General features: G+C 40.5%; 1 protein-coding gene across 2 annotated transcripts in view; it reads left to right on the forward strand.

Moving 5' to 3' along the window:
• LOC121729282 (protein FAM102A) overlaps positions 1 to 23,544 on the forward strand; it is a 74,249-nt gene that overhangs the window by 46,327 nt on the left and 4,378 nt on the right. For both annotated transcript variants that reach the window (XM_042117745.1, XM_042117746.1), the window contains exons 3-7: positions 17,403 to 17,533; positions 18,077 to 18,257; positions 18,421 to 18,596; positions 19,082 to 19,204; positions 23,340 to 23,494. In XM_042117745.1, the coding sequence (XP_041973679.1) occupies positions 17,403 to 17,533; positions 18,077 to 18,257; positions 18,421 to 18,596; positions 19,082 to 19,204; positions 23,340 to 23,494 (766 nt within the window). The remainder of the gene's footprint in view (positions 1 to 17,402; positions 17,534 to 18,076; positions 18,258 to 18,420; positions 18,597 to 19,081; positions 19,205 to 23,339; positions 23,495 to 23,544) is intronic.

Genomic DNA, 23,544 nt, shown 5'->3' on the forward strand with positions numbered 1-23,544 from the left:
CGCGTGCACCGTGGTCCGTGGCTAATGTGCCGTGCAGTACATGTTCGATAACTCTTATCTGGGGTTTTTATCGTTTCCATTAACGACCAGTAAATGCACAAAAACTGGACATGTAACCAATTACTCGTTCGCCTCGGAACTTAGGTGATTAGATTCTTCGTCTATTTAAAGACAACGTCTAAAGTTCCGCAAAAAATACACGATGGTCTCTGTGTCATTTTATGAGCGAAGAAATGCATATTTTCACGCAGAAGCCAGATCGGGGAAATCCAAATGCTTACGTGTGGAATACGGTGTCAGACAGAGCGACAGCTTCCTGACAGCAGCCGGCGCAATGTGTGTCGTGTTACGACTAAACTGACAGACGAGCTCATTGTGCAACACGGGATACTGAATATCGTCATTCGTCTTCTATGGCTTGTCTGAAACATCTTGGAGACATTTAATATGAATGAAAATCTATGATAAGGTCAAATATAGGATTAACAAAATGAATATTAGTTTAGTGAATCCTTCGTTTAGTACGGGTACTAGTAAATCCTTTGTGTAGACCGGGGTCTAGTACAAGAGATACCGGGTACTAGACTTTTTCAAAAGACGTTGTGCATGTCCACAGTAATTTTTGAAAGGTTTTAGGATAGTGCTTGCCGCATGGGGCATGGAATTTTTAATCAAAAACATCCTTTACTAAAATTATTTTTTCATGGAATGCCCTTTTTCTTTTCTGAGTTCGATCAGAATTCTTTTCAATTTTTTTGCAACGTCACCAAAGACAATATCCGGGTGACATCAGCTGACCGTGATAACCGCAGGCAGCAGTCACAGCGGCCGACCGCAGCTGCGGTCCGCGGCTAATCCCATCAAATCATCTGTAATCAGTAATGTCGCGCCGACGACCTTCCGCTTACCGCTTGCGCTGTGTCTATGCACATAGCACACTTGCTTGTGTAGCAGTATTTGCGCTCCATAAGCTGTCGCCTGTCACGATGCAAAAGATGCTATACTATAATAGCTATAACAAAGCTATGCCTTATAAGATAGTACATTCCTAAATATGACCAAAGCAGCTGAGTACTAAAACTTGGATTTTTTATTAAAACATTCTCGACTTTTTGATAACGAACACACTTGAAAGGAGCCATCTCCCATTTTAGGTTACGTATGTTTCTTATCTTTTTGTGAGAGGGTTTTAAGGGTTTACTTACGCACGTGACCCCTTTAAAGATTTTAAGATAATCCACTATCTGAAAGCCTCGTGTAATCGCTATTAGGTTCCAGAAAAAGGACTACTTCGAATACAAAAAAACAAGTTTAAATTCGTAAATGGATGCAATCGAGCAAACAAACAAACAGATAAGTCCAGAGCTATCTTGATTCTTAACCCTTAATTTTGGTAGCGCCCTTAAACGAAAAGTCATCTGTCGCGGACAGCCTTTGTCTCATTGTTCGGATGTCGCCTAAATCTGATAGCGAAGCCCACGCAGGTGGATAACGGCTTAGACGAGATCGAGCCCGGTGACCGTCGACCGCGTGCTGTGAGTTGTGACATTCACTGCGGGCAACGACCTTGTCCGCGCACCGCCGCCGCCCGACTTCCTATTGTCTACGTAATACCAGTAACCAGTACCTACTGCTCCAGCTGATGCGCGAAAAACCACGCCATCAGGGCCTCGTCCTACCGCTTACAAATCCCATAATTAGTGGTAGTTATCAATAGTCAGAGAATACCGCATCCCTATCCTACGGGGAACTTTCCTAGTTTTGTGTAATCTTATAAAACAGTAGTTGATGTTTTATCAATGAGTACTTGAGTAGGCGACAGTAACCGCTTTAAATTAAACCGCTTTTTGAGGTTTCTTAAAATAATGTTTAAGTATAATATTTTTTTGTCTTAAATTCTTGTTCTAGTTTACCGAAATTACCTCGCTTAATGCGATAGTACATTAGGAATCCATTAAATATTCTACCTACTGTTAAATACTACCAATTTTAATGGTAGGTCAACGACCGATAAATTGAAATTAATTGGCGTTGGCGTATTTAACAAGTCTATAGTAATAAGAGAATGAAATGGAAGAATTGGCGAATTTATTTTGCTTTTGATAACCTTGTCAATATCGTTAAGCGTGAGCATTGTGTTACAGCTTAATGTGCAGTTAGTTTTGAAAGTAAATGAAGCAATAGCCAATCACCAATCGTATTTAGAGCTTTTGTGTATGGCGTAGATGGCGCGCGGGCGTCAAATGTCAGAGGTCGACGTGTAAAGTCGAGTCACGTGCGCTGAGTGCTGACATACTCGCTAGTCACTACTGATTGACACTATTGGCGCCCAACGTGGGGCCTGCAAGTTCATAGCGACATCTACTGATGACAGTAATGTACTTACTGTCATCAGTAGATGTTGTGCTTACTTAATCTTAAAATAGTAGATTTTTAAGAAGGAAGACGTTTAGCTTATGTGCTTCAAAAATTGCCAATTGAAATTATTTAAGATATTAACTCAAATGCTGCGACCGAATTGTATGCAATGTTTTTGTACAGCTTTCTATTTATTTATAAACCCATTTTTGTCATTTGTGAATTGTTAATAATGTGCCAGCCAAAGCTTAAACACGACTCATATATGACTGTTTATTTCTAAGTTAAACAAAGAAGTTGTTGTGTAAATCGGATTAAATTGTCAGACGTATGTTTAAGAACGGTTGTCCTTTCTCGGGCAGTGCAATGTCGCGACCTCTCATCTTCCGCGCGACCTCAGCACACTGACTCAGACAATGCTAGTATTAACCAACAACGTTTCGCTTCTATGTAAACAATGTTACATCTCCCACGGGTGTCACCTAGTATTAAGTATTAACCCAGTTTCTGGCATGCTAATGTTTAGAGGTGAACTAAATTCTGAAGACACAAAGCTTTATGAACGAAATTCCTCGAAAACTTCTCCCGATTACGGGTGAGAAAATTTAACATATTTCGGAAAGTTGAGTCCGGAGAGAGGAGTTTTAACTCATATTTTATCTTACCGACTATTAACCACCATGGCCGGGCTCGTGTGACTAAAATTAACGAAGTCGGAGTTCAGATTCAAGAAATTATTTTAAAAAATTCTACATTTTTCGGCCAAGTTATCTGAATCAGGATGCGAGTTGAAAGAGGTTATCGTTTCCAGATAACGAACGTACAGAAACAAAAAAACTCTATAATAATTTGTAACCTAACCTCGGACCGATGAGGCCTTTATTCATTTGAAATATAAAAAAAAACGCTAAACATTCGTGCATAGCCAACTGATAGTGCTCGGAACCATGAAATTCCTCGTGATTAAACAGCGAGCAGCGATAAAAATACATAACGAGACGGCAACAGCCTTCAAGGGTTATAAATTATTATAATTAGGTAAAGACTGTTTACACCAATATAAACGGAAAGAGAAAGATAAAACATGTCGGCACTCGGCACTAATATTATGTCATTGTACTTTTTTGTTCACTTTAAGTGACTTTAGAAGATAGATTTATATGATCCATTTTGTTTAAATAGATAAAATCTAAATGGAGTAATGCTGCAAAAGTTAGGAGGTGTTCGAAATTGAGTTGTGTTTAGTGAATCGCTTCGTAGTGTCTGGTCAATTTTCCCTCTTGCGTAGGCGCTCTACCACCGTCCACCGCGCGCCGCGGCGCAGGTCAACACATCTGACCCCACAATTACACTGGTAATTGTTGCAAATTGTTATTTTCGTATACCTACGGGCTACGGGCTACGGCTATATTTGAATGACCTTAATTAGAATATCACTGACATCATTATACGAGGTGTTTAGAACCTTTTTGGCTCTACTTTAAAAAAATAAGGCTTCCGTTTTTTAAATTATTGCAAAAAACTTTTCAATTCAAACCTGTAGTTCCTAAAATCAGCGTGTTAAAACCAACAAGAAAACTTTTAGCTTTACAATAAAAAGATTCAAATTGGTAATTTCAATCGAAAAAGATGCTAACTGCTAAGAGCCTGTTGCCTGTTTCACCACCTCCTGATAAGTGCCGGGTAGGCTGTCCACCACTTAACTTGACGGATATATGGAGAATCTGTCAAATAAGTTGTGGATAGTCTATCCGGCAACATATCAGGAAGTGGTGAAACAGGCCCTAAGTCTTCTTTTCCTGTGATAAATAGTTACGTGTCAAGCAACAATAAATTTACCACAATATCATTTATCTAGTTTAAGTGGGTATAAAGAGCACATAATATTATATTATGTACTAATGTGCAATTTACGTTTTGTTACAGGTAATTAAGCAGAATTATAATTTATACCAAACAATAGTCACGTAAGTAAGGTTAAAATAATGTAGGTTACCTAAAATGGACCAAACGGGATATGTTATGACTTATGATATTATTGTCAGCTCAATTTTTCTTTCCTTCCTAAATATCAGTGAGGACTAGATATTTAGGAAGGAAAGAAAAGAAATAATAGAGAATTTGAATAATAAAGGTTGTATTTTATATGCTTACAAAAATAATAATATTAGAAGCTCATTATAAGACTCATTATAAGTTTTACAGGCACCTAAAAAGTTTTGCGAAAATGTGTTTACGATTTGGTTCGTTGTCCTTCCATTTGTAAAAGTTTGCGCTCGTCTGACTCTTAATCTTTAAAATTTAATGAACGAGAAACGATATTTTAAATAACATCTTATTAAAATCAGAAAAGCAACAGACATACAATAGCATTAATTTATTATTTGATCTTGATTAGAAATCAAAAACGACGAGAAATGACCTTAATAACACATAATATTATTATGAAACTGTATACTATATGTGCAGTTTACATTTAAATGTAGTTTATTAATAACGAGTAAATATAACTCTTATAAAGAGTTTTGCGTTTTCCATGTCCGCAATAAACCGTTTATGGCAATACAAATAATGATCAATGCCAAGGTGAGCACAGGCCAGAGCACTGATGTCACTGCGGTTACACTGCGTTAATTGTGTTTAACTAATTCATTGCGGGTTATCGCTAACTGATGACTATCTCCGCGGCGGCCGGCGCGCATCGCATCACGCGCTGCCCGGTGATGTCATCCTACGTCACAGGTTATAATTAGAGGCGTTTGTTTATTGATAGTATTGACGGGACAAAGCGTAGAGAGACTATAGAGAGCGACAGCCAAAGCGGTGGGCGCGGCATGTCGCTGTTCAGCGGTATTTGTACGAGCTAGATTCTAGAATATAGCAACTAGATGAAAGCAGATATAACATTATAAGCAAGTGCTAACTCGGGCCTTCACATGCAGGGGCCTGATTTTCATACTCGAATGAAACTTCCCTCGTAAGATGTCTCACTCGCACTTGCTGACCCTAGTTTAAGACAGACTGCTGTCGAAACCATATTCAAGGTTCGAGAATCAGGACCCTGGTAGTGTATGTGAGCTGCTATAATATTATAATTTACAACACAACGTGTAACGAAACAAAGTGATAATACCTAAGGGTGTGTATTGTGTCCCTTCTATAGAGTTCACTGTGAAAGTAGCAGCGCTAAAAGAGCAGATTTTTTTTGTGACTCGTATGGGCAAGCGCCCCCGCGTCTTGAAGTTTTCCATACGAATTCGAAAAAAAGTCACTATTTCAGCGCCGCTACATTGATGTGCTGTTGGAATTTGGATAGTGTGCATTACCTATGTACCTACATAATATCTTGGAATACCAACAGTTGTTATTTACGTAAACAATCGCGGTATCTAGTATGAATAATTATAATTTTAAATAGCTTAGCTGCGTAGTACTGAACTAATACCGTTTCAAGCAAACTGTACCAAGGCAGGCGCCAAGTAATTTTTGAAAAATATTAAAACTTGGTGCCTACTGCCTTGTATTAACTCTACAAAAACTTGAAACTCATATGTTTCGGCTTGTTGATTCTTCCACCACAGAAACTCACGAACTGAAACAATTTCGAAATGCTATAATGGGTAAGAAAGTAATGTGGGTGAAGGTGACTGGTCCTCATCAGTTTTAATGACGCGACTGCGACCGTCATTACGCGCGCGGCGCGACAATGGCCGGTGCAGGCACAAGTGACATTATTTTTAGTACAAGTAGAGCGGCGTGACATCATGAGCAGTGATGGGACAAGTAGAGAAAAAACAACGGGTTGCACTCCGGGAGTGCCGGCAGCAGTGTAAACAACGATGCGGGCATTTTTGCCTAGCAGTAAAGAGGTAGAGGGGTATTACTGACGTCTGCCGCCTTTATGCCACGCAGACGGCCTAGTCTCCCTCCGTCTTAGAAATTTTGGTCATGTGTCTTGAAGGGAGTTTAACATTTTTATCTAATCCCAAAAAGTGCACAACGTGAAAAAGAAGTTTTAACTTGTTCGCCTAAATCCTGTCAGTAACAATATACATAAATACATAAATAACTTTCAAAGCAACGCTGCAATGTTTAGGGAAGCGCGGCGGTATACTCAGCACATTCGTTTGTTTGTTGGTGCACACGTGCGTTTAACGCGCGAATGTAACGAGGAATCAGGAAGTGCAGTTAAACTGTTCGTGTTTTGTGCCCCATAACTTGCACTATTCGGGGTTTTATGCCCCATCGTCATGGGTTATGTTCCCCGTAGTCGTATTCCGCTTCTGTTGCAACCTGCAACCCTTCCTCTTCCTTACTGCTCGGGAGATTAACGAGCGCTGAAATGTTTCATGCTTGTTGATTTATGAAGCAAGAGTGTAATAACATGAGTTATTATTATGTAGTGTACTGTGGTCTGTGCAAGTTGCAAGTTGCAACCGAACCGTATTCAAAGTGTGCTCGGCGGAGGCCTGGGGCTCCGAAAAACCTTGTAAGAGAAAAAAATTCAAAAGGCCGCCAATAAACGTTCGAGCACTGCTAATGTAGTGATCGCAATTCTAATAAGCTTCAGTTAATATCCTCCATTCGATTGGATGATGTCATATGCCGATGTAAATTGATGATATTTTTGTTTGCATATGACTTTAGTGGTTCAGCACGCATGCACACACCGGCAATATCAAATATTTTGTGTGGTAGATCCAGATGATAGCCGGTGACGTATTACGGAACTGAAATATTATGGCTAATGGCATTTAAAAAAAAAGTGATTTATAAAACCTCCTTATTTGTTAGAAGTGGCCGATTTCCATATTATAATGGTCAAAAGAGAGCATGTTTTTGCTTCGCAAAAAGCAATAATGTGAGTGATAACATGCTACAGACTTTCAGACTTATTTCATTGTCAATGATAACATTTCACTTTGAATCGCTCGTTATAGGATGAATATGGCTGAGGCTACTTGTTTGTGGATTAACATTATAAATTAAATGAGTATTGCCTAAATTGAGACTGGATCAACTGACTGACTGACGGACTGAACATATTGTTTATTTTGTACAACATATTGTAAAATTTTGATGAGAAAATATTTGGTTCGAATTTCGAAAACGGAATTTAATAGAACAAAACTCATACAATTAATTGTGAATTCTCTGCTGTCTTCATAATATTTACAATTTGAGAGCATCAGCTGGTATGCTAAAAATTAAGTTTCCCGATTAAGATTTACACAACATGGTTCAACGGACGTTTTATATGTACCTATGTGAAAATTTCGTCAAATCACATGGACAGTTGTATCATGTTGTATGATGCTGCGCCGTCAGCGCGGTACTGAAATACTCGAATGACTGAAGCGCCTCGGAAGTCGGAGGAATCACCTTCATGACTTCACCCGCGCATAATCACGCTAAATGTGTGTAAGTGTGCGAATGTGTAATGTACACGAAATTCGTAATGTGGGTTTTGGGCTAGGGCTGCCAACAACAGAAAAATTAGGTGCATACTTATTTAAAACGACTTCCAAGACGAAGGTAAAATACAAAAAGGAATGTTGATGATTGTTTTACGAGAAACAAAAAAAAATGTAACTTGAACGATAATATACGAGTAAGTGGGTATAGCAAATATGACCTACTCCGCTTTGTTGTTTTTACTTTATAGGCTGACGAAATAATAAACCTAATTCTTCTAAATTTTAATATCGATCGTGCTCTATCTCAGTCACGCCCTGGAAAATGCGTCCATAAAAACACTAAATAGCTTCTGAGCACGAAATAATAGTCCTAAACCTTTTTAATAAAAATTGATACGTGGGCGATATGACGGAATAGCCTTCTGTAGGCTTAGCATAACACAGAAGTACTAAATAGTAGAGATACAGATTTTAGAGATAAAATAGGATTTCCTCTGGTAATCTGTCACCTCTTCTATTCTTTCGTAAATAGTTTCCTATCTATGGTTGCTACTTGCTTGCTAAGCGCGCTGGGCCTGTAGACAAGTAGCTAAGCCCTAACGCTACAAAATGTATGCGATTTGACACAAGTCATCGCATCGCTGGCGAATACTAATGTTAAATTCATAAATTATGTAGCGCTAGCGTTAGCGTTAGCGTTTTGCCTCTTGTCTACGGGGGCTGGCCCGTCTGTGGTCTATAGATATTTTTTCGTGAAAGATTTGTGACAATAAGAAAGAATCGTTTGGTTCGTTCTTATTGTCACAAACGTGTTTTTCTTTATGATGTTACGTAAAAACTAATCGTGAGGCGCCTGTTAGGAACAAGCAGCTGCAGTAGGCAGCTGTCTAAGTGTTTTAAAAGACAGGTGTGAACTAACATGGCATATTTCTATGTTTTATGTTGACTCTTCAGTCTTCACACCCATGATGGACAAGTACAGGCGATTATGTAGAGCGACATAGCTTTCTTTAATTGCCCTTGATCGTCTGTGCATAATGAGCTACTGACCCAATCATGGTGAGCCAACATGACGTGTGTGAAGAAAGGCCCCTAGGCATATATTAGGACGGGAGGTATCCATAATCCAAGAGCCTTAATTTAAAAATAGTTTTTCAATAAAAATAATAAAATAAAATATATTTTTTATTTTTATTTTTTTATTTATTATGTTTATTATTAGTTTTTCGATGTCATAATAAAATATGAGACAACCCTATATTCTGTAGAGGCGTGAGCGCTGAGCGCAGCATCAACACAATGTCTGTGAGTCACCTCACTCACCGCGCACCTCCGCACAAGGTCGCGCGGCTGTCCGCAACCATTCCGCAACCCATCAGCCAGCAACCAGGGAAACAATTAGGCAGATTCTTGTTAATAAACTGCTCAATTTGCAGTATCGCTCTAGGGAATATGCCATAATATTTATTATTACATATTATGTATTACTGCATGACAGGTTTCTCAAAACTCAAACCTTTAGTCAAAATTGAAAGTAAAGTTTATAACTAGGTTTTCCAGTGACATTAGGATTTTCCATGCAGTGTCTTCATTGTTTTCAAGTAGCCTGTCAGTGAACATTAACTGCCCTAGTTTATTATGTGGTTTAGGACGTAGTAAAGTAAGTGTTTTGTGACTCAATACTTTCTAGTAAGAGAATGTAGGTTGAGTTGAATTCAGGGGCAGGGGTCACAGAACGAAACGTCAAAAAGATCTAAGTAACTAACAAAGTAATAGCGTAAGAGCCTAAGAGCCATCGACAGCTAGACTTTTGGCTTTGATAAAATTACCAATGACTGGCTCCTGGGCCAAAGCCCAAAAGCCTATTTAATGTGTAGTAGACAGACTGTTTACCGATATCACGTCGCTAAATTACCCCCAAGTTTTGTTGTCATCATGTGATCAGCTCCTATGACAACAGCACGTGGCATGGGGTGTTGACTGACTGGTGCCTTGACCCTGCCCCATGTGTAACACGGCCTTGCCAGGTGCCATAGGTGGAACAGTAGCTTAATACAGTAGCGGTTTTTGGGTGTATCAGAGAAATTGATACAGATGGCGGGCCCACGTTACTTGGTGGTGGTCAGCTGCTCTCCGCTGAACTTTATTATAACCCGAACAAATCACGCTGATCCACATGGGCTTACGATTCAATATGTGGTGGTACACAGAGCCTTGTGGTAGCATCTGAATTATAGCAATGCAAAACATTGATAATGATATAGATATCACAGAGTACTAAAGTAAAGGAACGTCAAGGAAAATAGTTAGGGGACGTGCAGTAGAAACCTTCAGGAGATTAGGGAGCCAGATTTACTAACAAAATGCTAATGTTCCTGCAAACAAACTGGGAGCTTATGTAAAACTGTTTGCATACGATCGCGTCTCTGTGATGCAGCTTCATGCATCATGCAACGCTCATGCATCACGCATGCAAATAAAATATATTCAATATCGTGCAACGGACTTTGTGCCAAAATTAAAACTTTGATATTGAAATATGGGGAAAGTCAGGTAAAATGACGTAAACCTGACAAATTTATTTTGCGGTTATTACTTATTAGTCTCTGGTTTGTTGATTTTGTAGAAATAATCAAAAGCTATCAAAAGTAAAAAATTAAAAACTTTGCTTTTCTTCCACGACACAACGACACAATACACATAAAAACTACCAAATATTATTATCATTAATATTTTAAGTATGGATGATTTGTATGTGGTAACTGATAACTATAGTCTATAGAGTTATAGATTATGCTGTACTACAATCTATCTCTACATAATATGTAGAGATAGATTGTAGTATGTACATGGGGCACACTAAAAGTTTTGCACTTCTAGCTAATCGGAACTATTTGAGTTTTGAATGTTATATTTTTTTAAACCTTGTAACCTTCCTAGCAACAAAAAAAAATTGGCGGGAAATCATTTGTCAATTGTTTTTTATCACGCATCAAAGTTCTACGTACGCAACGAAATTGGAATTAGGTCGAAAAGATTTTAGAGCGATGATTTTAAAAGTTCTCTCACTCCGCAAGACTGTGCTGCTCGTCTTCAAAATGCTTTTGGGAGGGAAGTACCTTGTTTGAGCACCGTGAGGAGATGGTATACTGAATTTGAGAGAGGTCGAGTTTCTTTACATGACGAATTTCGTGAAGGGCGGCCTTCAACTGCCGTCAACGAAATTAATGTGGCTAAGTTAAGCGGCTAATTGAAGAAAACCCGTAGATTACCTATGAGACAATTTGAGGACTATTGGGGATTGGTATGAGCCAAATTAAAAAAAAAAATACACGAAGAATTGTCAGTTCGGAGACTTTGTTGTCGTTGGATCCCTCATGAACTGACAGCGGAGCAGAAGCGGGCTCGCGTGGAATGGTGCTCACAGATGCTACTGAAGCACGCCCACGGACATTCTAATGCTGTTTATGACATTGTCACAGGAGACGAAACGTGGATTTGTTGTTTTGTACCCGAACAGAAATCTTGTGAGTGGGTGTTTGAAAATGAGAACAAACCAACAAAAGTGAGGCAGGCGAGAAACGTTGGTAAGAAAATTATCGCGTTTTTTTTCTGACCTATGGATCCCATCTGTACAATTCCACTTGGAGATTAAAAGAGTGTTAATGCTGAGTGGTATTCTACCATTTGTTTACCCAGGATATTAGAAAAGATTTGCGAAAGACGACCAAAAAGCCGCATTCTCCTACATCACGACAACGCCTCTTCACACACGGCCAACAAAACAAAGTCATTTTTAGGTTCCAAAAAATCACAACTCGTCACCCATCCTGCACATAGCCCCGACCTAGAACCCTGTGATTTCTGTATTTTTCCCAAAATTGAAGATTTAATGAGAGGTTTCACTTTTACCAACTCCGAAGAGGCAGTGATAGCGTTCAATTAGCACGTAGAAAACATGCCTTCAGATCTGTGGTCCTCCTGTTTTAAAAAATGGTTCGATCGCATAAAAAAATGTTTAGAATGTAAAGGAGAGTATTTTGAAAAGCAATTAACATAATATTATGGTTATAACACGTCGTTTTTTTAAGTTACGCAAAACTTTTAGTGTGACCTACGTATTATGTAATGACACTATACAGCATACACTATAGTGCTCATCACTAGTTTATCCGGACCAATACGACCTGCAAACCTGCAAGAATAGAGCGTATTCCCTCTTCAAAGGCCGGCGCCTGCAGCTCTTCTAATGTTGCGAGTGTCTATGGGCGACAGTAGTTGCTTTCCATCAGTTGACCCGTTTGCTCGTTTGCCCCCTTATCTACACACCCCACACCCGGTGCGGGCGCCGCCGCCCCCCGCTGTGGCCGTGAGCTCGTTAGTGGTTCACGCCGATTACCTCGCAACACGTTACACGTTACACGCATCACTCGATACCAAGCGAATAAAAGTGCTGGATTTTGTGAAAAAAATATCTTATTACGACTTTATACTTTCGTGCTATAATGCGGGAACCGTTGTGACTTGTAACGCGATATTGTTCACAATAACGCTGCAGCGCAAAGTATAATTCATGCAGGCACGATTCATGGAATCATTATATCACGATTGGAGGATAGCGGGGTGTGTAGGCGGGGCTAGCGTGGTTTGATATTTTTTCCAGCCCGGTCTTAAGAGGATTCCACACCGCCATTTTTTCCATACAAACGTTGTCCCCTGTTTCCTCCCTGGATAATGCTAGTAGAGTTATAATTTTTTTCCTGAATATCTACGGCCACTAATACAATGTCCCTATGTTTTCTTTTTTTTCATAATTTAATTATTAAATAAGATATGAACGTTCAAAAACCCAAAAAAATGGCCAGATTTTCCACTGTGTTCAAACGTCCAGAAAACAGATTTGGATAGATTATACAAAAAAAGCAAAACATAGGAACACAGCTCAAGCCTTTTTTTAATCTTTAACGAAAAAAGTACTTAAATCGGTTAAGTTTTGGAGAAGGAATCAGGGGACAACGAATCGTTGATTTTCTGGATTTTCTGCAGTTGTCTCTATCGCGTTCTGCGGTATAGGCTTGAGGTAAGGGAGACAACTATAGATATTACACGTACTTTTTTTTCATTTCTCTAGCCGCTGTGGTATCCTCTTAATATTCCCTATTAGTTTGCACTACCATTGTTTGCCACTATAATACTCGTTGTTGGATGCTTCATGCTACACATTCAATGAAATTATAACTAATAAAGTACAAAAATGTCGACCGCGCGTTGAACTTACATGAATGAATCAGATGACAATTGACATATTATGTGGCTTCGTGTATCACCCCTATTATGATCGTCGGCTAGAATACTTACCCCCTTTTCACGTTCATTGCCAAGCAACGTGGATAACCATGTTTACTTCCATATTTGAAGACGTAAGTGAATGAAGTGACTAACTAACATTTCTAAAAATGTTTTTAGGGTTCCGTACCCAAAGGGTAAAAATGGGACCCTATTACTAAGATTTCGTTGTCTGTCCGTCTGTCTGTCTTCAGGCTGTATCTCAAGAACCGCTATAGCTAGACTTCTGAAATTTTCACAGATTGTGTATTAAGTATTTGTGTTGCCGCTATACCAACGAATACTGAAAATAAAATAAAATAAATATTTAAGGGGGGCTCCCATACAACAAACGTGATTTTTTCGCCGATTTCAACTCGCGTCACGGGCATGCCTCACGTTCGCTGTTGACTGCGCTTAAACGCATGCCCTTGATGAACAAAAAAAGGCACAGTGTGGCCAAAGCTATTGTGCATTTCGTTATTCGTAGAACCATTTTTCAACCCTGCTACTCTTCCATAGTATGGTATTTCGATGGCTGAGCAATCACTGGGGTGTGGCAACCCTGCGGGGTTATGTGTGACGTGATGATAATAATTAATACACCAAACTGCCTGTAATAGCTACCCTATAGGCTATAGCATAGCACAGTTTACTTTCATCATACTAATGGCTTTTAGAAGGTGCGTGCGACCAAAAGTCAACAGTCGCTTTTGGCTTGATAATAATTAATGGAACGATGGCTAGGAAAAATGCGAGTCGGTTTAAAGCTATCAAGGATATAGCAAAAATAATACATACAAAAATAAAACGGTAATATCTTACGGTGGGTTGCACCAATTTACTTTAACTATAACTACAATGCAAAATGTCAAATCTTTGGTTAAAGTAAAAAATGGACGCCATATTTAACCATAACCTTGAGCTCGACAAGGCTTTAAATGAACGTGGCGAAAAAAGGAACGAAAGCTGTTATCATACAAAAACGCCAATTTTGACATTTCTCCTTTACCAGCAGCGCCCCCGTTCATTTATAGCCTTGTCGGACCAGCTGTCATCTGTCAAATTCTGTAGTCAAAGTTAAGGTTAAAGTTAAAGTTAGCCTTAACTATAACCATAACTTTAACCACACCCCTGGTGCAACCCACCCTTAGATGGGGGAATATTACGCTGCGGTCGGAGCGGAGGGCGTTATAACTAGCACCAAACGATCCGCCGGAACCCGACAGCCGACACGTTGCACGCGTCATGTCAGAATATTGACATAAACGTTGTCAAACGTCAAACAAAACTTTTATTTACTGTCTAGCGCATAGACATAATATATACTGTCGTATATTATGTCTATGGTCTAGCGTGAAAACATTGCAGTATATTTACATAAGAGGCATGAAATTGACTGCGTTGATGTCTTTTATATTAAAAATACTGAAATTTCGTATGGAGATACTTTAAGTCCCGAGACAGGACAAATAAAGAAATAATCGGCCAAATGCGAGTCGGACTCATCACGCACGAAGGGTTCCGTACCATTATAGAGCAAAATTAGGGCAAAATTTGTGTTTTTTGTATGGGAGCCCCTCTTAATTTCTTTATTTTATATTACTATTATTATTAAATATTAAAGTACAATAATAGCAACAGGTAGGATGTTGCTATTATTGATATAGAGCAAAAAAGTCCAAAAAAATCACGTTTGTTGTATGGGATGGGAATAAAATAATTATTTAAGTTGGGCCCTTAAGTAAATATTTTATTTTGTTTTTAGTATTTGTTGTTATAGCGGCAACAGATATACATAATCTGTGTCAACTCTCTAGATATAACCGTTCTTGAGTTACAGCCTGGAGACATACAGATTACAGACGGACAGACGGACGTCGGACAGACAACAAAGTCTTAGTAATAGGGTCCCGTTTTTACCCTTTGGGTACGGAACCCTAAAATTTGCGGTTCCCGGGCGATAAAAGAATTTTGGCGCAACGGAGTTGTGCAATAACTAAAGGGGGAAGACCAAATTAGGTCTATCTAGAGTATACGTAGCAATGTAAAGCTTTAAGCTACAGTGCTGAATAAGATGCTTACTTATATCATCTAGTCTAGTTTATAATAATAACTAGATGACGCCCGCAACTCCGTTGCGCCAAAATTAGTTCATCTTGCGGGAACCGTACATTTTTCCGGAATAAAAAGTATCCTATGTCCTTTCCCGGGACTCAGAGTATCTCCATGCCAAATTTCATCAAAATCGGTTCAGCGGTTTGAGCGTAAGAGGTAACAGACAGACAGATACACTTTCGCATTTATAATATTATAAGTGTGGATAAGGGATAAAGGAGTGAGCACACTGAGACGGGCCGTGCCGGGGCACATCGCTAAAATCCGCTTCCATACAATTTGTATGGAAGCGGATGCGCGTATCGCACACTGTGCCGGGGCGCATCGGCGCGGATTTTTGCGGATTTTTGATTTGGACAAGACCCGATCCGCCCCGGCACGCGCCGACAAAGTGGGCGCGTACCTTAAGCATTACAGTAACAATAATACTTGATATAAATTGTAACGTTATTTAGCGGGAGTGTAGTTTTCACGGAACCGTGTTTTCAGGTAGCGGCGCGCGGCGGTGGTTAGTCGAAAGTGTAATTACTAATTACAGGTTCGTGTTTATAGCCCCGACCTTCGACGAGCCCTTTGTAGCGGTTAACTGTGTACAGCGCGTTTATTATGACTAGTGACTACGTCAATTAATAAAAATATTTGCTTCAAATTACTCACTGTTAGTTTTAGGAAACCTGTGGCATGTGGGACTAATTTACATCATGGGGGGGGGGGGGGGGGGCAAATTACCCAGGTTCAGGGCCAGGGGGGGGGGGGGGGGGGCAAATCAGATTTTTCATAAGCTAGGTGTTTATAAAGAATAAAAAATTAATAATTCTTAGTTGCAAAAATATTGTAATTTGTATTGCAAACAAATGGCAAAAATTAGTTTTCTTAATTTTTAATTTTTATAGAGAAAAGTACTAGATAATATACTTAACTGGCAAACTTACTGGCTCATTCCATTACATGGAGGAGCCCTCACTTGGGACACGACAGACTCTAGTCTAGTCTGTCGTGTCCCAGAGAATCGCAACACAAAACATTTGTTTGTGTGTGCGCATCTTCGTGGGTTTATTGTTTTAGCCTAGACCTAGAGGTTCTTATAAACTTATTTCGTCTACCGCCCACTTTAAGAACAAATTTTGTTTTAGCGCCCCCATTGTTTCACTTTAAATTAAAATGCATCCAGATGAAATAAATCACCCCCCAAGCCTCTACACAACGCCCCCATTTTTTAACCATGAATAATTGTTATTGTAAGAGATAAATTTAGTAAAACAATATAGACAGGCAATTATGATCCTGCCTACTTGAATTGTTTTATGCTGTTATGCTGTTCCTACGCGCGTATTCCGAGCTGAGATTGCTATCTTAGTTGTGAAGGCTAAATGCGCTTCTTGCGTTTACAATTGAACAATAATTATGTTTTAGGCATTGTTTACGGTGGCTTGCAAAACGTCTACACCGATTATATTATGCTAAGAGCCAAATCAAATCGGTCTATTACCAACATTCTTCTTCATCATTAATATTGTTCCAAATTCAAATATTTAACTCTTTTTGAACCACTGTCTGTACCACTGATTCGCGAAGAAGCAGATTTTAACCATTCTAGAATCTAGATATTATGATGTATCTCTGTTGTCTACAAGACGTAGTCCTATTCTAGCTGCTGGTGAGGTTATAACCACGTGCGGACTGTCAGCACTCAGCGCGGACGATGTAGGTCGCCCCATGGGGGTGGGGGAACTTGACCCCGTCACAACCTCGGATTTATCGCGCATGCGCTCTGACCACCCCGGATCCATTCAACCGGCGAGCGTCGTGTACGTACTACGTGTTGATGTCTTTGTATGTGTGAGGCGTGAGCCAAACGCCACACATGGATGTTGAAGGATTGATGTATTTGCGAAATTTTGTTAATAACTTTCAATTAGGGCTATGCGCTGATTTCAGGTCGGGTCGATTACGAATTGTTCAAGCTTTTAGAATACATTAGCTAGAGTTGGATGGCGCTAGTACACGATATAATATTATGTATTATAGCGTACCATTAACCATAGGGATTGTCTTTATTTTTAAACCTTCCTTCCTAGGGCTAGGGCTAGGCTCATAGATTAGGGCTTGGGAAGAAATGCTGAACAAAATAATACCTCTATATGATTTTCGGTCATGTAATAACCGTGTATATCTGTGTTTCAGGGAGGAGGTGCGCGCGCACGCGGTGCGGTGGAACGCGCAGTTCTCGTTCGTGTGCAAGATGTGCGCCAACGCCAACACCGGCGTGCTCGAGCCGGCGCTGCTGCGGGTCTCCGTGCGCAAGGAGTGCAAAGGTGGGATTACTACTTACTAGCAACTTCTAGATGAAGGAAACAGCAGTATAATAGATGTCCAGCCCTTTTAAAACCTTTTACAGGACAACAGAGCTAAGATAGAAATACCTGTTGGCATATTATCTACAGTAGTCACTTGGTAATTTTTTATACACAGGCTCTAAGTATGCTCTTTAAGCATATGTCAACAACCTAGTGAGTACCCTTTAGGACCCAGATTCCACGCCATTGCTTCCTCCCCCGCCCCGTTGCTTTGAAAGCTTGAAAGGAAGGAAAATCTCGTAAAAAGTATAAATTATAAAATTAAAGTTTCAAAAGCACCTGTCATAAAAACTTATACTTACTTACTTACATAAAACTACACACTACACACAATACATACAGTGTGTTTTAGTAAATAAAAGTAGCCATTTAGGAGTAGTCTCTAAAACTACTTCGCATAGTAGAGTGGTTTTCTCTTGCCACCCTTCCTCGCTCCTGCGGCCTGCCTTGGTATGACCTCTTCTTTTTCTCTTTGTGACATTTCTCCCCTGGTGTTTCCAGGCGGGCGGTCGTACCAGAAGCTGGGTTTCTGCGACGTTAACCTGGCGGAGCTGGCGGGGTCGGGCGAGGTGACGCGCCGCTGCCTGCTGGAGGGGTACCGCGGCGACCGGCGCGAGGACAACTCCGTGCTGCGGATACGCATCAAGATGAACATGATCTCCGGCGACCCGCTGTTTAAAGTGTGAGTACATATTAAATGAGCTATGTGTGTGTGACGCAGCTAACGACACGAAGCTAGCGACGGTATGCCCCGTTTGCTCGTTTGCCCCATTATTAAAACAAAATCCAGATCATTAATTCAGATCATTGCTAACGTGGCTAATTAAATACATGAATATTTCCAGGCCGGAGCGGGGCGCCGAGCGGGCGGCGGAGACGGAGAAGGCGGGTGTGGGGGCGGGGACAGGGGGCGGTGCGGGGGGCGGGGACAGCGGGTCGGAGAGCGCCGCCGCCGACGACGACGCCGCGTCCTCCACCGCCAGCTCCGGCTTCGGCAGCCTCACCAAGAAGCGGAACTACGGTACGATATTTCCCCTACACCAGGTTATGGGGGTCGGTTTATTGAAACCTGGGCCCTGATTCACAATGAGTAATTCGACTCGGATTCGTCGTGCGACATCATATAAACGCTCGCCGCGCTAGGAATTGACCGATGACCGCACGGTTAAAGTTTTCGAATCCGTGTCGAACGAGCACCGTGAATCGCCCTGTAGGCCAGCTATGCATTCCAAATATTTTTACAGTACCCAAGTGTGTGCACAGTACACAAAAGCATTCCCTTACTTATTATCGTAATGCATATGTGCCAGATCACAGATGAATGATGCGACAGGAATCAGGCTCATATGATTATATTGAGTAAAGCCCTGGATTATTTACTTTACCTTTTGTAATATTAAGCATGATACAAGACAAAGTTTTTACTGGAAAGCGGAAAGAGAACAACTATGTTTGTTACTACTACTTTGGCAAAGATATTATTAATAAATTGAGCACATATTGCAGAGGGTTCTCACTCGGCGCCGCTGTCGTCGCTGCCGTCGTGCGAGCTGCCGTCCCCCGACAGCGAGGAGCCGCCCCCGATGCCGCTCCCACCTCACCCCGCCCTGCCCGCAGCAGACTACCCCGGTCAGTACAATCAGTACAATACTCATAAGTCATAATATAACAATATTAATATTATTAGATGAACCGATTTGAATTAAATTTTATAAGCATTTGGGTGGCGCTCCAGATGATTTTGATTAAATAATGCAGGACGTCTGATGGGTTCGGTTCGAGTAATATAATAATTTTTAATTATATAATGTATTAATAATGAATGATAATGAATAATCCAGTTTTTCATTTTCTCCTTATATATCCAGTACAGACAGATTATGACTATTCTATTTCTTTCACCGCTCCAAATCTAGTCTCTGCTAGAGGAGCGTTCAAAAATCAACGTGAAGATAGACAGACACAGTCTAATTTCATCATCGGTTCAGCAGTTAGAGTGCATGGTTTAGCCGACCCTCTTGTATCTACGTAGTCGGAACACCGCTAGTTTGTATTTTACACGCTTAACGCCCTCTGTTGGTGACTTGGTGAAACTTAAACTTTTACGTAAGCAACAGCAGCTGTTTACTTAGATCCTATTTTAACACAATAATATGTGTCTATTTTAATAAAATAAAATTTGTTTTATTTTTGAATGAAAGAGGATGGGCAAAAATGTATGGAACCTGGGACCATCCACCAATGGCATTGAAATATGTGTTATCGGATAGGTCTCTTGAATTGGAACAACAATTGCTAAGATACATTTGTTATTACAGATGTCCGTTCCGAGTTATGAGACTTGTAAGTTCAAATAAAAAGGTTACGTTAACCCAAGGCTAGCCAAGCTACTTGATTACCCAAGCTATTTTATTAGCTTCTTTTCTCTGAAAGTCTGCCCTCCTGTCATTTAAGCACTTGCTTTTTAAATAATTGTAGAGGATGTTTGTGTTTGTTCACTTTAGAATAGAATAGAAATCATTTATTTGCTGAAATAAGCGACAATATGATGTTAAAGTAATGTGATCAAGCTCTCTTATTTTGCCTTTGGGTGGCGTGCAAATTTTATACAGTCTAATTTATAATTTATTTACTTATACTAATACTACTTATAATTATTTATCCTTTTATCTTATTATATTTTCAAGTATACTATTTCTAATACTTAAATAATTATTATAAAGAACTTAATACAATAATATTATGTCAATTTGTGCTTTTTCTTACATAAACTATTTAAATTTTAGATAATGAATAATATAAATAAACGCCTTTGTGGCGTATATGACCTTGTGCGTATGTGAAAGTGGTTTATAATAGCTACAGCTATTTAAAAATTGGCGAACACGTAAGGCAGCGCTCTATTAAAATATTTTGGTCGTAGCAGCTTTAAATCTCGTTTAAGGCAGCCGTTCACCACTTCCACTACCCAGCGGCATACTTTAAGGGCCGCGCAACACCGGAATAGCAGCGGCGAGGCGAGCACTTTCAGTGTCATATGATTTTAAACTTTATCTTTATTATTGTAATACATAGTATCCCTTGAGAAGTCTACGGCCGCTCGTGGCCGCTCGTAGCCGCTCGTAGCCGCTGGAGGCCGCCGGCGGCCGCGATTTCTCAAGCGATACTATGTATTACAATAATGAAGATAAAGTTTAAAATCATATGACACTTAAAGCGCTCGCCTCGCCGCTGCCATTCCGGTGTTGCGCGGCCCTTACAGCTCGAGCTTCGATTGCCTGTTCTGTAGCAAGCTGTGTGTCTCCACGGTCTTTAGATGGTGGTACGGACCACTCATAACCGTAAGCTTCGATAGACTCCAACCCATCCCCAAACCCACGGTCCAAGAAAAACACGTCATATCCTTGAATTAAAACATGCAAAATCGTCATTCATTATGTCTTGAATTATTTGCGTGCCAGTTTTCGTGTCAGCAAGTGTATTTCTTAAGTTTAGAATATATTTTGCAATAAAAAGTCTCATTACTCCAAATAGACAGTTGTTACAGCAAAGTGGCCATAGTGATTGTTGTTCCTATTGATTGAACCTGTCCAGTGATATTTATCTTTTTGCTATTGGAGGGTGGTCCCAATCTGCCCAATGTCTTATCAAATGTTTTCAGAACGTTGAACTACATGTTGCCTACCACCGGTTCGGGAACTAACCTGGCGAGAAGAACCGGCGTAAGAAACTCGCACGGGGCCACTTTTTAGTAAAAAATTTGTCTTTCAAAAAAATAAATTTTACAATGAAAATAACTTAATCTATACAACATGATTTATTTTTTATGAAATAAGGGGGCAAACGAGCAAACGGGTCACCTGGTGGAAAGCAACTTCCGTCGCCCATGGACACTCGCAGCATCAGAAGAGCTGCAGGTGTGTTGCCGGCCTTTTAATAGGGAATAGGGTAATCGGGAAGGGGAGGGATGGGAAGGGAAGGGAATAGGGGAGGGTAGAGAAGTGAATAGGAGAGGGTAGGGGATTGGGCATCCGGTAAACCCCCTCACTCGGCGAAACACAGCGCAAGCGCTGTTTCACGCCGGTTTTCTGTGAGAACGTGGTATTTCTCCGGTCAAGCCGGCCCATTCGTGCCGAAGCATGGCTCTCCCACGTATAAAATAATACTCAATTGTAAGTCACATATAATAAATGTAGAAGCAGCCTTGCAAGCAGCCATCCTACTCCCAAGATGTGCCATCTATTAGGAAATCGTTGACCGTATAGTAGGCTTTGGCACACAAACGTTCTTTAATTACTTTTTTAAATTTATTAATTGATAGATTTTTAACGTTTTCCGGGATTTTATTGTAAAGGCGTATAAGTACATTGACCTTTAAGATTTACTTATTTTGCTAAGTCTGATCACTGGTATTTCCAGCTTGTGCCTAGTGTTTCTACCGTGACTATCAATAAAAATGAATTATTTTTTAGTCTCGCTAAAACTCGAGAACGACTGAACCGATTTGGCTTATTGTAGGCTTGAAAATATTCACGAAAGTCCAGCTGGGCTAGCGCTTAGCACGTGCTCGTGCATGGGGATTTACTGTATTATATTCACGGAAGTCCAGCTGGGCTAGCGCTTAGCACGTGCTCGTGCATGGGGATTTACTGTATTATATTCACGGAAGTCTAGCTGGGCTAGCGCTTAGCACGTGCTCGTGCATGGGGATTTACTGTATTATATTCACGGAAGTCCAGCTGGGCTAGCGCTTAGCACGTGCTCGTGCATGGGGATTTACTGTATTATATTCACGGAAGTCCAGCTGGGCTAGCGCTTAGCACGTGCTCGTGCATGGGGATTTACTGTATTATATTCACGGAAGTCCAGCTGGGCTAGCGCTTAGCACGTGCTCGTGCATGGGGATTTACTGTATTATATTCACGAAAGTCCAGCTGGGCTAGCGCTTAGCACGTGCTCGTGCATGGGGATTTACTGTATTATATTCACGGAAGTCCAGCTGGGCTAGCGCTTAGCACGTGCTCGTGCATGGGGATTTACTGTATTATATTCACGGAAGTCCAGCTGGGCTAGCGCTTAGCACGTGCTCGTGCATGGGGATTTACTGTATTATATTCACGAAAGTCCAGCTGGGCTAGCGCTTAGCACGTGCTCGTGCATGGGGATTTACTGTATTATATTCACGGAAGTCCAGCTGGGCTAGCGCTTAGCACGTGCTCGTGCATGGGGATTTACTGTATTATATTCACGAAAGTCCAGCTGGGCTAGCGCTTAGCACGTGCTCGTGCATGGGGATTTACTGTATTATATTCACGAAAGTCCAGCTGGGCTAGCGCTTAGCACGTGCTCGTGCATGGGGATTTACTGTATTATATTTTCTTTCCGATCGTCGTAGAGAATACATGTACATTTTTGGATAAAAGATCCTGCTTTTAAGTAAATAAGGTCGTAAGTTAATCGTCAGTGTTATTTTATTTTTAAGTGCATTTTGTGCACCGTTTTTATGATACGAAGTTCACCGGGTCACCTAGTATTGTATAAAATGCTCCTAATAGAAATACAGCTGCATTTTTTTACAAAAGGAATATGTTACGAAATACATACTAAGTACTAACCCCCATCTCATAAATTAATCCATTATTGCGAGATGATATTTGATTCTTATCAAATATTGAAATTTGAAACATTTTCCCTGTTTATAGCATTACTAAAATAAATATTTCATGTACTTTATGTTAAATTCACGCCCTATTATTATTTCCAGGTGTGACGGTGTGCGTGGCGGGCGCGGCGGGCGCGGTGTCAGGGGCGGCTATAGCGGCGGGGGCGGGGGGCGCCGCGGGGAGCTGCGCGTCGTGCCTGCAGCACCACACGCACTCACGCAATTCCTCCAACACCTCCGGCGACATGAGCAGCAAGGTACAACATCATTAAAATAATATGTTTTATCCTAATCATTAAAAAAAAGA

The sequence above is a fragment of the Aricia agestis genome, chromosome 8, assembly GCF_905147365.1.
Source record: "Aricia agestis chromosome 8, ilAriAges1.1, whole genome shotgun sequence".
NCBI classification, from domain to species: Eukaryota; Metazoa; Arthropoda; class Insecta; order Lepidoptera; family Lycaenidae; genus Aricia; species Aricia agestis.